Below are 15,811 nucleotides of genomic sequence, written 5' to 3' on the forward strand. Positions count from 1 at the left end.
CTATTTTTGTGTAAATTATAGAGGAAAAAATAGAGTGCCATTGGAGATGGTCTTAATCCACAATTAATCTTAGATCAAATCATGCAACATTTTCAGTCCTTTCCGGACCAAAGTGAGATCTATCTCTTATCTCTCTCTGTCTTTGTTCTCACTACAAGACAAAACAATCACGAGAACACCTCTTTCCCTTCTCCAAAATCTAATCCTTCCATGGAGTCTCCTCACTTCTCCTCCTCAGATCTCTCCTAAATTACACAAAGCCATGTCTTACCTTCTCCGCCCCGATCCCGTCTCCCGGATCCACCCGGAGCCTCAACCTTCAGACGACACCGACCACTTCGACCATCTCCCCGACTCTCTCCTCCTCCTCATCTTCGATAAAGTCGCCGACGTCAAAGATCTCGGCCGCTGCTGCATCGTCTCCCGCAGATTCCACTCCCTCGTCCCTTTCGTCGAGAACGTCCTCGTCCGCGTCGACTGCGTCATCTCCGACGACGACTCCTCCGCCTCCGGCGACGACGATCGTCGCTTCTCGCTAAACACCGCGTCGATCTCCGACGCCTCCGCCGGCGGCTCCTTCTCCGCCTTGTTCCGCCTCGTCTTCGCTCCGATCTTCAAGCCGTTTCAAGCGCTGGGGCAGTTCCTAGGGCCGAGACGATCGTCTTCGTCTCTCGAGGATGAGGTTGATCAGAGCGGCGTCACGCACCACTCGCCGACGCAGGTTCTGAAAAACTTCGCGGAGATTCGGTTTCTGAGGATCGAACTGCCGACGGGGGAGCTGGGGATCGAAGACGGTATCTTGCTCAAGTGGAGAGCTGACTTCGGATCCACGCTTGATAACTGCATGATCCTCGGCGCGTCTTCCGTGACTCGGTCCACTTCAGATCTCGAGAGTCCTCTCCTTGATGACGACAATGGTAACATACCTGAGTCGTTCTACACTAACGGAGGACTTAAGCTTCGTGTTGTCTGGACGATCAGCTCTTTAATCGCCGCCTCCGCTCGCCATTACCTTCTCCAACCGATCATAACCGAGCACAAGACGTTGGATCGTCTTGTTCTGTCTGATGCCGACGGGCAAGGTGTCCTGTCTATGAACAGAGAACAGCTTGAGGAGCTTAGGGTTACTCCTTTGTCGGCTTCTTCAGCTTCGAAGAGGACGCTTGTTCCGGCGTTGAACATGAGGCTGTGGTATGCGCCGCAGTTGGATTTACCTGATGGTACGGTTCTGAAAGGTGCGACATTGGTGGCTATTAGGCCGAGCGAGTCGAAGAAGGAAGTGTGTGATGCTTCTTGGTTGGCTGATGCATTTGAGGAACCGTTTGGGACCGCCGCGAGGATGTTGATCAAGAGGAGGACTTATTGTCTGGAGATGAACTCGTTTTGATTTGGGCACCACGACGGTTTCAGGTAGAACACATTGTGGTATTAGCAATAAACTGAATACAAATAGATTTGATTTATCATCTATGATGCAAGAACTAGTCTTAGGTTATATCTTTTGTCTATTCTCATGTTTTTGAATTGTTTTCATTTCGGTCATCATGTTACCTGCAAGAACTTTGTTTCTCTTATCATATAAACTTTGTCCTAACCTATTTCACCGAAAATGTTGTTCATGTGTTGTCAAATTAAGAAAAAAACTTGTATTGAGTTATTGCACATGGGGAAGGTGTTAACGTTGTTTATCAATGACGTTTTCCAGATAGAGAGAGCAAGCAAATCCACATGTATTGGAGTGTGAAGGAAAGAAAAGAGAAGAAACAGAAAGATCACAAATGTACTAAATTGCAACAACTCTCTGGCTTCTGATGCAAAGGAGTTTCCAATCGAATGAATCTACAAGGGTTGCAGGAGGATTAAGGAGTTTCTTGTGAAACTGAAGTACGCAAATTGTACATATACCGCTTGTAAAAGAAGAATGTGAATGAGCAAGAACATGTGTTTTGTGGTCTGTGTTTAAAGGCTTTAAAATGACATGTTAGGATGGGAAGGAATTATGTTACATAAGAGTTTGTAATAAATTATTTTCAGCTTTATTACGAATGCCTCGATGTTTTTTTTTTTGCTTCTTATATCTCTGTGTTTGATCTATGCACTCGTTTGACTTTGTGGTTTGCATGAACCGAATCAATCATCTCTAAACTGAACAAGAACACTCTTGTCTTCGGAAAATGTAACCTAGAAGCTCCTTACCATGTAGTCAACAGACTGAGGATGACTAGACAAACCTTGGACCTTGGTCCCAGTTTTAGGCAAATTACATGACAAAAAAATGAAAACACAGAAAGATGCATAATTAATAAAACAAACATTTTCGTTGCATTAACACATTTTCTCATCAAACAACACCACATTCCTCGCAGTGTGAACAGGTTACACATCCACTCAGGTTTATGATTGCGATGGAAGATCAAAAGATAAAGGTTCGGCCTGCACATACATCGTCTTTCGTCGATTCCTTCCCCTGCATTTTTAGTTTCAAGAACATTTCACAGATCAGCTTTACATCTTGATGAAGGTATATATAATTACCAATCAAGATGTTAAAAACACAATATGAATCTTAAACAACTGAAGTCTGCAATTAATGTATAAGCATTGGAGTGTAAACATTATATTCAGCCTTCACAGAAAATAGTCTATGGAACTCGTTTGTTCAGAGCATCATCATCTATGTAAAACTCATTTATTCAGCATGACAATTCCTTATTGCTAATGAAAATCCAACCTTGGTCAGTCTGTAATCTGTACTATACTGATGAAAGTCTTATTTTATTGTGTACATAAAGCAGCTTCTTTAGTTCAGTGCTCATAATCTCAAACCAAAAAGTAAGCAAATTTAAGAAGAGATTAATAAACTGAGCTCTATTAGTTTGCTAATATGTTCATGTTGGCTAAGGCTAAATACCAATTCAGAATTCAGCTTAAGGAAAGGAAACTCAATAATTCAAAGTTAAAATGTGTTTTATGTAATGTATAAATGTACTGTAAAGAGATCTAAAACGTGAGTGTGATGGCTCCGAAGTAAAAGGGGAGAGATCATGGGACAGCAATGAAGAGATGGGTTAGATTCCGACACACAGCATGTGGTGCCATTTCAGGAGGCCAGAGTTAAAAAAAAAAAATTAAAACAATTTTTACAGTAAGCAATTTACCAGGCACGAACTTCCCATCTTTTGTCTAGAATTAAATATTATAAAGGACAAAAGCTTCTTTGATTCTTTCACTAACAAAGTCTCTATCAAAAGAAATTTGATTCTTCCATACCAAATATTAAATGTCAACTAACTACTTTTTATCCAAAACAGTTCAACTCACTTACATTTTTCCAACCTAAAATATTTTTCTTTAAAAGATTCCTAAACACATATCTTATCAACTCAACCAAGACCATGAGTTCAAAATAATTCTTTGTGCATGATATGAATGAAATAAATACATAAAAAACAACAATCAGTAAAATAGGATTCAATTTGATTAAATTAGTTGTCACAATACGTGGTGAAGCAAAGAAAGTACAACAAGGTGGAACAAAAGTGATGCTGAGGAAGAAGGGAACCCAACATAGAACACATGAGGAGACAACACATAGGATGAAGCCCTCTTTTCAAATTCATCCACATGCCATCAAATAACAATCTTAAAAAGTCATTACTTCGAGACACAAAAAGGTTATGAAAATATGAAACCTTTTAAGAAAAAAAAATGTAAAGATAAGACTCAATGCCACCCACGCCCAATAACCCATCTTTCTTTTATGAAATCAAGAAACCGAAATGTATGACAAGGCAAACAACATGGTACTATTACTAATTAAATCAATAATTATCTAAAATATAATGGATTAGAAGTACTAACCAAGATGGAATGAATGAAACTTTTCTTTACTATCTCCCATCCTTTCCTTTATCGTCGGAGCTCCGGTTTCCTCACCGTAATAGAGATATAACCGGCCGTCAAAAGTTGCTGGAAGCTGGTGGTTATGGTGGTCAAGAGGAGGAGGTGTAGCCATGAAAGAGATAGGTCTTTGATTAACGTTGTTGTTGTTGAGAAAGTGAGAGTGTGAATTGGACTGAAGGGTCCCCCTACTAGTGTAGCAGCCTCCATTAACGGCGGCTGCTGCGGGAGAATCAGAAGAAGAGATTCCAAAGTTGTAATCCGGAACAAACGATAAATGATGGTTCAACGACGTCTCTTGACGATGATTGTTGGTTTTGTAATGATGTAGAGAAGAGGAAGAGGAGTTTGGTATGAGCTGAACCGGGTTGAAACAATCAGAAGAAGAACCACCGATCCAATTCCGGTTCGGTTCGTCAAAACCGCCGGTGAGAAGCTGAGTGAAGGAGCTTTGAGCATTTTGCAAGTCTTGTCTTTGTCCTTGCTGTTCTCTGCTCTCTCTCTCTCTCTCTCTCTCTCGCCTTACCACGACTCTCTGTCCTCGACAAAGACAGCAACGAGCTCTCAGATGTGCCACTGCTACAAGCCGATTTAGACAGCGAGAGCGCCTGGTCGAAACTTGTGTTGATCGGAGGCAACTCGGAGATGGAGTCGGCAGCCGCGTTGATGAGCCATTCAACGGCTTTGCTGGGCTGGTCGAAGCCAAGACGGTCTTGGAGATCGTAGAACTGGATTGCCGTTGCGACGGAGAGACGTATCCTCCGTCTCTAAGCCCTTTTGAGGTCAAGACTTTGCTGTGTCGGTCTTTGCCACCGGATGCTCGAGAAACCCTAATGATTCGTGAAGATGGGTTGTTCCAGTCTCTCATCCGTTTTTGTCGTTGTCTGAGGAGATTCTCTGAAGCTTTCTGCTTGTTTGTTGTTGTTCGTCATGTCGTCGTCGACCTCCATTGAAACGCTACTCTCATGCTTTGAAGGTTTAGCTCAAAGCTCAAAGGATCCACCGGAGAAGAAGATATAGTCGCCGGTGAGAGACAATGGACTCCAGCTAAAGCCCTAGTTAAGCTATTCACCACTCTCTTTCTTACTTTTGTGTCTGAAGCGAAACAGTTGTAGAGCTATGATGATAGACCAAAAAAAAGCCTGAGTATGTTGCAGTGATGACTTTGCTGGATCTGTAAAAAAGATAAGAGGAAGAATAATTAAAGTCACTGCTACTGAAAATACTGAGAATATATATTTTTTATAGATAAAAATTCAGAAAATTTAATTTAAACATGTAGATCTGAAAGTCTATCTGTTAATATCCATGTTCATAGCTTCATATAGCTCAAGAGCCTTTCAGAAACCCTAGATTTATTAGTGTTGTTTTAAAAAAAACAAAACAAAAAGGAACCTATACCTACAGGGAGACTGAGCTTTGGTCCAATAGTCTTAGCAGAATAATAAATACTCAGAAGAACAGAAGATTTGTTTTAGCTGAAGAAGAAGAACAAAGACTAATTATTTTTGTTCTTGAAGCTACAAGCTTTGCCCTAATAATGAAAGTTGCAAAACAATCACAAACATATTAACATTAAATAAAGCATAGATTTAATTTTAAATAAATGTCCAATAAACCCCCAAAAAAAACGAGTTTGCCTCAAAAATCACCAACAAAAGAAACTCACTTGGATAACAGGTGTCAACTGTCGAAGCTCAGTGTAGAACAACAATGGCGGCGAGGATGAAAAAATGAATTCTCTTCAGATTATTTTTGGTCACGAGCTTTATTCTCTCTCTCTCTCTCTTTTTTGAATATTCTCAGGCTAAGATCTCATCATTTTAAGCGTTGAGTGTTGAGAAAATCCACAGATCTGAACATTATCAATTCAAAAACGGGTCATATAATATATAACATCAAATATTTGTTTCAGGGGTGTTTGAGGTAATGGTTTAAGATGTTTTTTCCAGGAAAATCAGCCAAGAAAGTGAAAGAAAAATAGCGAGAAATGGGAATTGGAGGGAGACGCTAAAGAGAGAGAAAGTATTATTACCTGTTAGAGAAAAAATATCCACAGTAGCATTCGGACAAGGGAAGACAAGTGCACCGTTCAGAGTATTTAGTACTTTTCTTATGCTGTGTTTCTCCTTTTTACCCTTCTTTGTTTCTCATTTTTACAAATCTCTCACTCATTGTTTACACATACAATCGGAATATGAACTATGTATACTGAAATGGTATAGGGTCGTTATAAAATCTGATTAGACAATAGCTAGGAATAAGCATATGGGTATATTATATTCTATTTGTTTGTGTATCTGTAGATGAAAGAAAATAAGGAAATGTAAATGCATCTCATAATCTGTTAAGCCTAACAAGTAAAACGTTCATAAAAAGTCTAAAAAGGGTAGTTAATTACACTATATATATTTGTTACACGTAGTTAACACTAGTGAATATTTATCCACTTGGAACAAAGATTTTTATGTCCATCACATGTTTTTGAGTTTTGTGTGCAAGCCAAAACCAACATGTTCTAGCATACAATTTCAGTTCGATTCACTTAACCATGGGATAAACATAAATAATTAAAAAGCTACTAAACATTTTTTAATTAAGTCTCTTGCGCTCATATGAAGATGTGAAAACGCAGGTCAATAACATTATATGTCTTTGTCAGCTCCTAACAATCAATATGAAAAGTTACCGATAATACACGGTGCTCAAACACACCAGTTCATATACACCAGCGCTTTCAGTTATAAATGCATAGGAGAAAGACTACTTCAATTCGTCTTTGAATTTTGGCTACATGAGGTACATTGATGCATATATGATATATCTAGTGAATTTATACACTAAAGTTTATTCGTTCACTACTATTGGTGGCTCTAATTAATCGGATAAATGTTGTTCTTTAATAAAATTCATTTATCATTTCATTTTCATTTTGTGTATGAGCTTAAGTTAAAGCATCAATAAATAGTTACATCTCACACAAGTAGGAAGTTAGACCATCTCCAATGGTGCACTATAATTTTCTCTATATTTCATTTTAAATAGAGTGACTCTATTATAGAGTTAGATTTGCTCAAATGGTTCACTCTATAATAGAGTTACTCTATAATATAGTGAAATATAGAGTATTTTTGTTTTTTTACTCTATATTTGGAGTAAGAAAATAAGATTATTTTATATTTCACTCTATTATAGAGTAAATCTATTATAGAGTGAACCATTGGAGCAAATTCAACTCTATAATAGAGTTACTTTATTTTAGTGTAAATTATAGGGGAAAAAATAGAGTCCCTTGGAGATGCTCTTACAAACCTGCTCTGCATTAACTAATCAAATACATTCCCATTTAGGGAAATGTTACGTTCTTATATATATAGTCACATGTCTTTAATGATGTGGATAAACTATAACTGTATAAATATTTGTGTGACTTCCATTATAAAAATGGGTTATAAGAAAACCAATGCAAAAAGAAGGTGATATTTGGGTTTCGGTGTGGTTAACAGAGCTAACGACGGGCTCGAGATTGTGATGCACGTGTCGCTGTCCAAAGGCATTTATTGATGCACATTCAGAACTTCACATCGAATTTCACCTTTTTGTTGCCAAAATACATGTTTTACTCTAATGTATCTCCATATGTCAACGTATTTTCGAATGTATATTATATAAACTTAATTGGTTTGTTTTTCCAAGTTAAGAATATGAAATAAATAATGCCTAAATGGTTCTAAAACCTCAATAGCAGTTTACTTGTCCGTATTTGAATTTGTTTTGTTATTCTAATGCAAAGAGAGCAAAAGACCAATCGGAATTACTCAAGATTCAGGTACAACTTTGTTATCTCCATTTACACTTGTACTTGTCTCTTTGTCAGCTTCATGCTCAACAGCTAATAGCTCAAGATTTTATTTAAATGATTATTTTCAATAACTTGGAACGTACCATCCATGACCATAAGGATTCTTAACCGTTGACAATAAACAAACGAGACAATGTGTGTGTTTTATTGTGTGTCCATATACATATATGTATCCATATATAATGAACATTATGTTCCTCTAAGTAGGCATGGGACTTATTATTTGGGATCCTATCAGAGATCCGCTCCAGACCCCTCCGAAAATAGAATATCCGGGTCAGATAGTAAAATTTTGGATCCATCAAAACCGAATCCAGATCCGAATATCTTAATTTTAGATCCGGACACTCGGATTCAGACTCGTATTTTTAAAATATATTAATTTTTTTTTAATATTTATATTTGATATATTAATATTTATACATAAATTAGTCTTATAGTATTTTAATTTTTATATATATATATATATATATAAATTTTGTATAAATATTTAGTTTATGTATTACTTTTATAATTTTAGTCTTTTACAATTATTTTTATTATTTTACGTATCCAGATTTGAATACCCGCATATATATATAATATCTAGACATATATCCAAAATCCAGATATCCTGAAACCACGAATCTGGATATGAATATTAAATCCACGAATCCAGATCAGGATACCCTAAATTTTTCGGATATTGAATCCATCCCAGATCTGCGTCTAAGGATACTCCTATAATACCCTCACAAGTAGTGAAGTTGAATAGTGTATTAAACGCCACACTGCTGAGCAAGTAAAGCGAAATTAAAATCATGAAGATACCAAAATTCACAGCTTGTATATGTTATGACATAAGTTGTGTTTTTTTTTTGTTCTGAAAATTAGAATAGCATTCCTCAACTTATCAATGATAATTTGAAGGAATAGAAAAACACAACTTATGCCATAACATATGTCAGAGAGGCACAGACCACATATTTAGAGAGAGAGAGAGTAGTATCTCAGACTATATGTTGACCTGACCCAATATTGGATCCATCTTCCCCACAAGTAGAACCTTTTTTTTCTTTCTTGGAGCCACAAATTTGTTCAAGAAACCCCTATCCTCTTATCTCCTTCGTTACATATAATATCAATATATGTTCACATTTTATAGTATCCAAATTTGTGTGTCGAGCACTTAGTTGCCCTAGCCAATGAAGAGTAACCCTGACAAAAGAGAATGGAAAGAATCGAAACGAATACTTTAAAAGGCCATGTATCAAACAGGCCCACTACAGAAAAAGAACCCTAGGGACTAATACATAAACTCCATTAGCACCACAGCTACTCCTCCTCGCCTCCGTCGCTCATCATCCTCTAAGTCTCCTTGTAACTCAGGTTTGCTCATCTCTTTCCTCTTCAGTTACATAATTAACTCTTACGTCTCCTGTTAGGTTTGTTTCGATCTGAAAGTATACATGTCTTTGTAATAACATCTTCCAAACATAACACTAGATCAATGAGCGTTGTTCGGTCTCTTTCTTTATACTAGTTGTTGTCTTAGTGAATCGTGGATCATGTTATTGTATCAATATAAAGTTACGTTTTTTTTTAATTGCTGAATCTTTGTGGGTTTTAAGTAATTGAGCTGTTGTGATCTGCTTTGTATCCAGTGAAAAAGGTTCGAGCTTTAGAGAATAATGGCTGCCTTCCCAACCTTAACTCTGACGCTGGATTGAAGAAGCTCGATGAGCATCTTCTCACTCGCAGTTACATCACTGGGTACGTTGTGAACATATCTAATGATAAGATTAGATCGTAAAGTCTACCTTTTTTACGAACTATAAGAGTAACAATTAGTTTCCTTTGTGTTAACAGGTACCAGGCTTCCAAGGATGATATCACTGTCTTTACTGCTCTTGCTAAGCCACCAACCTCCCAGTATGTGAACGCTTCTCGTTGGTACAACCACATCGATGCCCTCTTGAGGATCTCGTAAGTTCCATCCTTGTTTCCCATTTGTGTTTTACATTTCTTGTCTGGACTTGTCTTCATGTTTGTGTCGCTATGTATAGTGGTGTTTCTGCTGAGGGAAGCGGTGTCATTGTTGAGGGATCAGCCCCAGTCGCAGAAGAGGCTGTTGCTACTCCTCCTGCAGCTGATTCTAAGGTACTGGAGACTGTTTCTGTTCTGCTTCATAACGTCTCTTGTGTTTTGTAAATCAGTGAGTCTGATGGGAATTTGTAACTGTAGGATGCTGCTGATGAAGAGGATGATGATGATGTTGACCTTTTTGGTGAGGAGACCGAGGAGGAGAAGAAGGCTGCTGAGGAGAGAGCTGCTTCCGTGAAGGCATCCACAAAGAAGAAGGAATGTAAGTTTTGGTTTTGTCACTACACTTGTGATTTAGTTACATAAGATGGTATGTCTTGTATTCTAATATTTTTCTGTTTTTTTTTTCTTCATTAGCTGGAAAGTCATCTGTGTTGATTGATATCAAGCCATGGGATGATGAGACTGACATGAAGAAGCTAGAGGAAGCTGTGAGATCTATCCAGATGGAAGGATTATTCTGGGGTGCATCCAAGCTTGTTCCAGTTGGTTACGGTATCAAGAAGTTGCAGATCATGTGCACCATTGTTGACGACCTTGTCTCTGTTGACACCATGATTGAAGAGCAGCTCACCGTCGAGCCAATCAATGAGTTTGTCCAGAGCTGTGACATTGTTGCTTTCAACAAAATCTGTGAGTTTCTTGAATCCTTGCCTCAATTCTTTAAAAGCTACGATTTGTTTAATAAGCTATGTAATTAACTCACTGTTGAATGAATGTTAATGCAGGAGGATGGCTTTGCTTCAAGGAAGCGCTCGTGCAATCTGATTATTGTTTCCAAGTTTCTTGTGCACTCATGTTTTTGATTTGCTATGGTTTGCCGTATCTCCTGTTTAATTTTGATATTTTACGAAGAAGACAATTTTTTGTTATTTGCTTGTAGTTTCTACTTTCCAACAAATGTCATATGAGTTGAGTTTACTAAAACTAGCTACAATATCTACGCCAGGTAAGAAATATAAATTTAGTTTAGTAATACATCAAAATGGAACATACTACTATCTACACAGCCTCACCAGAGCATCTTTAGAACGACGTAGTAGTGGTTTGAGGAGTAGCTTGAAGGTAAAAGGAAACTCTGAAGGGTTTTTAAAGTTGGTCATGGTACCTTTTATATCTGTATGAATGATACAATTGTCGGTAAATAAGCTAATTCGTAATCTATTTTACTTTTGTTCCCTATGCATCCACAATAAGACATGAAAACCTTGTTTAATCTAGAAGTATGTAATGTAATAGTTTCAGTTCTTGTGTTATCTATCAGTTAAGAACTGAAAGTAACACAAACGCATATCACGCACATCCAAAATCCAAACAAACAACAACAAATAGTGGGAAACAAATAGTTTGAGATCAAACAATTAATCTCTTTAACAACCATTTCTCTCTTGTTAAATCAAACGTTATTGTTGTAACAAAAGGAAAAATGCCCACTAATTTAAAAAAAATCCCGAAAAGAACACACAACATTCTTTACCTAACCTCTTAATAAGTTATTTTCCTATTTGTAATTATTTTCTTGTACAAGGATTTCCTTCCCAAGATTTCCTTTTTGCATGCAGGGCCGGTTTAGATAGGGTGGCAAACGGTGTGATCGTTTCGGCCCCAATTCGTTGTCCCTTTATTTCTTAATAGATAAAGACCCGTATTTTTTTAAATAATAAATAAGAGTCCGATTTTTTTTTTAAAATACATGTATTTTTATATTAAAATAAGAAAAGAGGCCCAAATTTTTTTTATTTTTTTATATAAAAATATTTTTTTATAAAAACGGGTAACGTAGGGTAAAATAACCCAGTTCAGCCCAACCCCAGATAACCCAACCCAGTTTATATCCAACCTGCAGAAATCAAGAAACATTAAGGTTGAAATCCAAACCCAAAAAATAACCCAATAAGGTATAGGTTTTACCCTTAGGTACCCAAAATATTATCTTATTTATCCTAAAAATATTATGTAAAATATTAATATCATTAATGTCAGCTTTAATATATAAACAAGATTTCGCAATTTTATAGAAAAACTTGTTTTAGCGCAAAAACTCATTTACGATTTTGGCGGGAAAAATCCGTTTTCAATTTTGACGGGAAAACTCGGTTTTGCGGTTTCGGCAGGAAATTCGATTTTCCGGTTTTGGCGGGAAAACTCATTTTGTGATTTGGAAGGAAAACTCGATTCTGCGATTTTGGCGGGAAAACTTGCTTTGCGGTTTTGGCGGGAAAACTCGTCTTTGCGATTTCGGCAGGAAAACTCGGTTTTTCGATTTCGGCGGGAAAACTTTTTTTTTCGGTTTCGGCGGGAAAATTCGGTTTTGCGGTTTTGGCGGGAAAACTCGGTTTTGCGGTTTTGACGAGAAAACTCGGTTTTACGGTTTTGGCGGGAAAACTCGGTTTTGCGGTTTTGGCGAGAAAACTCGGTTTTGCGGTTTTGGCGAGAAAACTCGGTTTTGCGGTCTTTAGTCAAAAACTCGGTTTTGCGGTTTTTAGTCGGAAAACTCGATTTTAAGGTTTTGGCGGAAAACCCGGTTTTGAGGTTTTGGTGGGAAAATTCAGTTTTTGCGGTTTTGGCGAGAACACTCGGTTTTGCGGTTTTGACGGGAACACTTGGTTTTATGGTTTTGGTGGAAAAACTCGGTTTTGCGTTTTCGGCGGGAAAACTTGGTTTTGCGGTTTCGGCGGGAAAACTCGGTTTTGCGGTTTTCGGCGGAAAAACTCGGTTCTACGGTTTCGGCAGGAAAACTTGATTTTTCGGTATTGGCGGAAAAACTCATATTTTTGTTTCTGTGAGATAATTTATTTTTACGGTTTTGGCGAAAAAATTCATTTTTTGATTTTGACAGAAAACACGTTTTTGCAAATTTTATATAATTTGATTAAAATGGTAAAAATATAATAATATAACTGAAAACCCATGGGTACACCACCATTACCCTTCTATATTTACCCAACACATAAATATGGGTTTCAAAATTAGTACCCATGATCGACCCAATAAATCTTAGACGGGTAAAAACCCAACCCATTATTAGTGGGTTTAGGTAAACTCATAGGTAACTACCCATGTTAACATCCCTACATGACACCATTGAGTCGGCCCTGTTTGCATGTATTAAAACTTTGTGGTATTTCTAGAGATGAAGAGAAATACACACAACATTCTTTCCTACCTCGATCGATATTACACCTTGTATCTCAGGTTTGTTGTTGTTCTTCCTCAGTTTATTTCGTTTGATAAATCGCTCTTATTGATTAGGATCCCTAGATCAAGGGGTCTTCTTCCTTTCCTTCACTTATGTCCTAGTAACTCGTTGTTTCTTTTGCATAGTTCGGGTTTAGTAGTTGATATGTGTTCAAAAAAAAAGTAGTTGATATGTTTTGTTCTGCTTTTATATATCAGTGAAAAGATTTGCGCTTCAGAAATAATGGCGGCTATCCCCGAGCTTAACTCTGATGCTGGATTGAAGAAGCTTGACGATTATCTTCTCACTCGCAGTTACCTTACGGGTAAGTTGTCTGCAAATTTATAATAAGAATATATCATAAATCTCTTAACCCTTTTCGAACAATAAAAGTAACAACTAGTTTCCTTTGTCTACGCTTTACAGGTACAAAGCTTCAAAAGATGATCTCACCATCTTTGTGTGTCTTTCAAATCCCCCATCTTCACAGTATGTGAACTCATCTCGCTGGTACAACCACATTGTTGCCCTCTTGAAGACCTCGTAAGCTCTTATCGTTTGTCTTGTATTGTTTACTAGATGTTCTTGTTCGGATTCTTCTAATAATTTTATTTCCTATAACTTGTGTCTCTCTATTTAGAGTGGTGTCTCTGATGAAAGAATTGGTGTCAGTGTTGAGGGATCATCCCCAATCACAGAAGGGGACGTTGCTACACTCCCTGCAGCTGATTTTAAGGTACTCTATTTATTTTTCTTACAATGTCTTTTTAGTTTTTCACTTGAGAAGATTGATAGATATGTGCATGATTGTAGGATGATGATAGTAATGAAGAGGATGATGATGTTGACCTTTTCGGAGAGGAGACGGAAGAGGAAAACAAGACAGCTGAAGAGAGAGCAGTTTCTGTCAAGACATCTACAAAGAAGAAGGAATGTAAGTTTGGTGATTTACTTAAGATGGTATGTCTTGGATTCTAATTGATTTATGTTTGTCTTTATCAGCTGGGAAGTCATCAGTTTAATATTGATATCAAGCCTTGGGATGATGAGACTGACATGAAGAAGCTAGAGGAAGCTGTGAGATCCATTCAGACGGAAGGACTATTTTGGGGAGCATCAAAGCTTGTCCCGGTTGGTTATGGAATCAAGAAGTTGCAGATCATGTGCACCATAGTTGACGAACTTGTGTCTGTTGACACCATGATTGAAGAGCAGCTCACCGTCGAACCAATCATGAGTACGTCCAGAGTTGTGACATTGTTGCCTTCAACACACGATTTGAAAGAAGTCTCTGTGTGTTTATGCAGTCTGGTTCTTAGTCTATATTTTGATTTACTATTGCTTTTGCATTATTTTTCATGAAGTTGTATTCCATCTAATCTCAATACAAGTCGAAGTTATTATACTACATATATATATATCCGTAGGAAGAATATAAATTTGTCTTAATGAAAATATCAAAACGGTTTAAGATGTATATATGTCAGCAACATAAAACGCTACATAAACAAACTTATCTCAATGAACAACCATTATTTTTCGTTTTCCTCGGGCACTTGTGTAAATGGTGTGTTGGTGAAGCAACTTTCTTCAAGAAGAAGGGCAACATAACCCTGGATTCCCTTCAAAGATTTGAGATGGGAGAAGAGAGTTAAGTCGACTGGGTGGCTTATTCTTAAGAAAGAGAGGCTGAGAGTATGGAGATCAACTAACTTTTGAAAGTAGGAATCTATGATCTCTGCTCCAAGAATGGTTATTCCCAAGGTGTAAAGACCAAAGCTTATAGAAAGAACTCTTAAGGTTATTTCAAATGAACCAGTGAGGTGATTGTCACTCAAAGCAAGGGGAGAAGAACAGAAGACTATGACTCCAGAGAAGTGATTATAAGAAGGTTCTGTAAAGATGGGGATACATTACTGGTGAGCTTGTTGGGTTTAGTTGGGTTTCAGCACTGCACCATCTTCCTCCACAAGCCAAACTTGCAATGCGATAAAAATAAATAAACTAAACACTTGAAAATTTTGAATTATATAGTTGGGAACTATTCAGCGAAAGTATCTTCAAAAGGAAAGAAAATCATGATCAAAACTTTCAAAGAAAAAAAGAGACTGCTTTGTGAAATCTTCTGTCTGGCATTAAGATTCAATATCAGAATCAGAAGAGAGATAATCATCTGCCTTAAGACTCGAATAGAATCATCATCAGATTCATCATCCAAGGACTCTCGTTTCTTAACAACTACTACTGCTCCTCCATGATACTATCCTTAACCGCTAAAAAACCCTCCCTCTTGAGTCTCACTCACTACTTCTCGATAAACTTTCTTCCGGAGCCATATCATCTCTCTCTGAAACATGTCCTAGAGATTCCTTAGGTGATTCAGGAACCTTCTTACGCACATCAGCTTGTTGAACATTCTCTGATCCAACAATATCTGTATGATCTTGGCCACTCAGAGAATCCACAATGGCTAAATCGTTCCCACGTTTCAATCTTTTAGCCTCTTGGAGAGCTAAAGTCGAGTCAACATTCCTCACTCGTTGTTAGAGGGAACATCCACGTTTGCCGTCCATTCTTTGAATAGATTATCACCATTATTCAGATTAGGTGTGTTGTGTTTTAGGCTGGCCAGAGAATTGCTTTCCGGAATTGGTCGCTAACTGATGGGAGACCCTCGAGTGGAAGTGCCCGAGGATGTATAACAACTTCAAGGGACATGAGAGCGTGAGCACAGAATCCAGCAACTTTCATCTCTCCTCTCTCCCTCATACTTACCTGTCAAAGTCCAA

General features: G+C 37.6%; 2 protein-coding genes and 2 pseudogenes across 2 annotated transcripts; 3 read left to right on the forward strand and 1 right to left on the reverse strand.

Moving 5' to 3' along the window:
• The first annotated feature begins 86 nt into the window (after positions 1 to 86).
• On the forward strand, positions 87 to 2,039 carry LOC106362441 (F-box protein At1g30200). The gene is made up of 2 exons (XM_013802338.3): positions 87 to 1,410; positions 1,706 to 2,039. The coding sequence occupies exon 1, from the start codon at positions 263 to 265 to the stop codon at positions 1,385 to 1,387; it is 1,125 nt and encodes a 374-aa protein (XP_013657792.1). The 5' UTR covers positions 87 to 262; the 3' UTR covers positions 1,388 to 1,410; positions 1,706 to 2,039.
• Positions 2,040 to 2,166: 127 nt separating this feature from the next.
• Positions 2,167 to 5,860, reverse strand: LOC125574849 (annotated as a pseudogene).
• A 1,484-nt stretch (positions 5,861 to 7,344) lies between these two features.
• On the forward strand, positions 7,345 to 10,765 carry LOC106362443 (elongation factor 1-delta 1). The gene is made up of 8 exons (XM_013802341.3): positions 7,345 to 7,376; positions 9,069 to 9,130; positions 9,406 to 9,514; positions 9,611 to 9,727; positions 9,808 to 9,901; positions 9,986 to 10,106; positions 10,202 to 10,477; positions 10,573 to 10,765. Coding segments are annotated over exons 1-8 (813 nt in total). The 3' UTR covers positions 10,575 to 10,765.
• A 2,500-nt stretch (positions 10,766 to 13,265) lies between these two features.
• LOC106360320 lies at positions 13,266 to 14,341 on the forward strand (annotated as a pseudogene).
• Positions 14,342 to 15,811: the final 1,470 nt, after the last annotated feature.

The sequence above is a fragment of the Brassica napus genome, assembly GCF_020379485.1.
Source record: "Brassica napus cultivar Da-Ae chromosome A9 unlocalized genomic scaffold, Da-Ae chrA09_Random_20, whole genome shotgun sequence".
NCBI classification, from domain to species: domain Eukaryota; kingdom Viridiplantae; phylum Streptophyta; class Magnoliopsida; order Brassicales; family Brassicaceae; genus Brassica; species Brassica napus.

Excerpts from the sequence above, each read along its gene's own strand:
- LOC106362441 (XM_013802338.3), top strand. The coding sequence starts at position 263 with ATGTCTTACCTTCTCCGCCCCGATCCCGTCTCCCGGATCCACCCGGAG.
- LOC106362443 (XM_013802341.3), top strand. The coding sequence starts at position 7,345 with ATGGGTTATAAGAAAACCAATGCAAAAAGAAG. Across the intron at positions 7,377-9,068 it reads AAAACCAATGCAAAAAGAAG|CACCACAGCTACTCCTCCTC; the intron begins GTGATATTTGGG and ends AAACTCCATTAG. Across the intron at positions 9,902-9,985 it reads CTCCTGCAGCTGATTCTAAG|GATGCTGCTGATGAAGAGGA; the intron begins GTACTGGAGACT and ends TTGTAACTGTAG.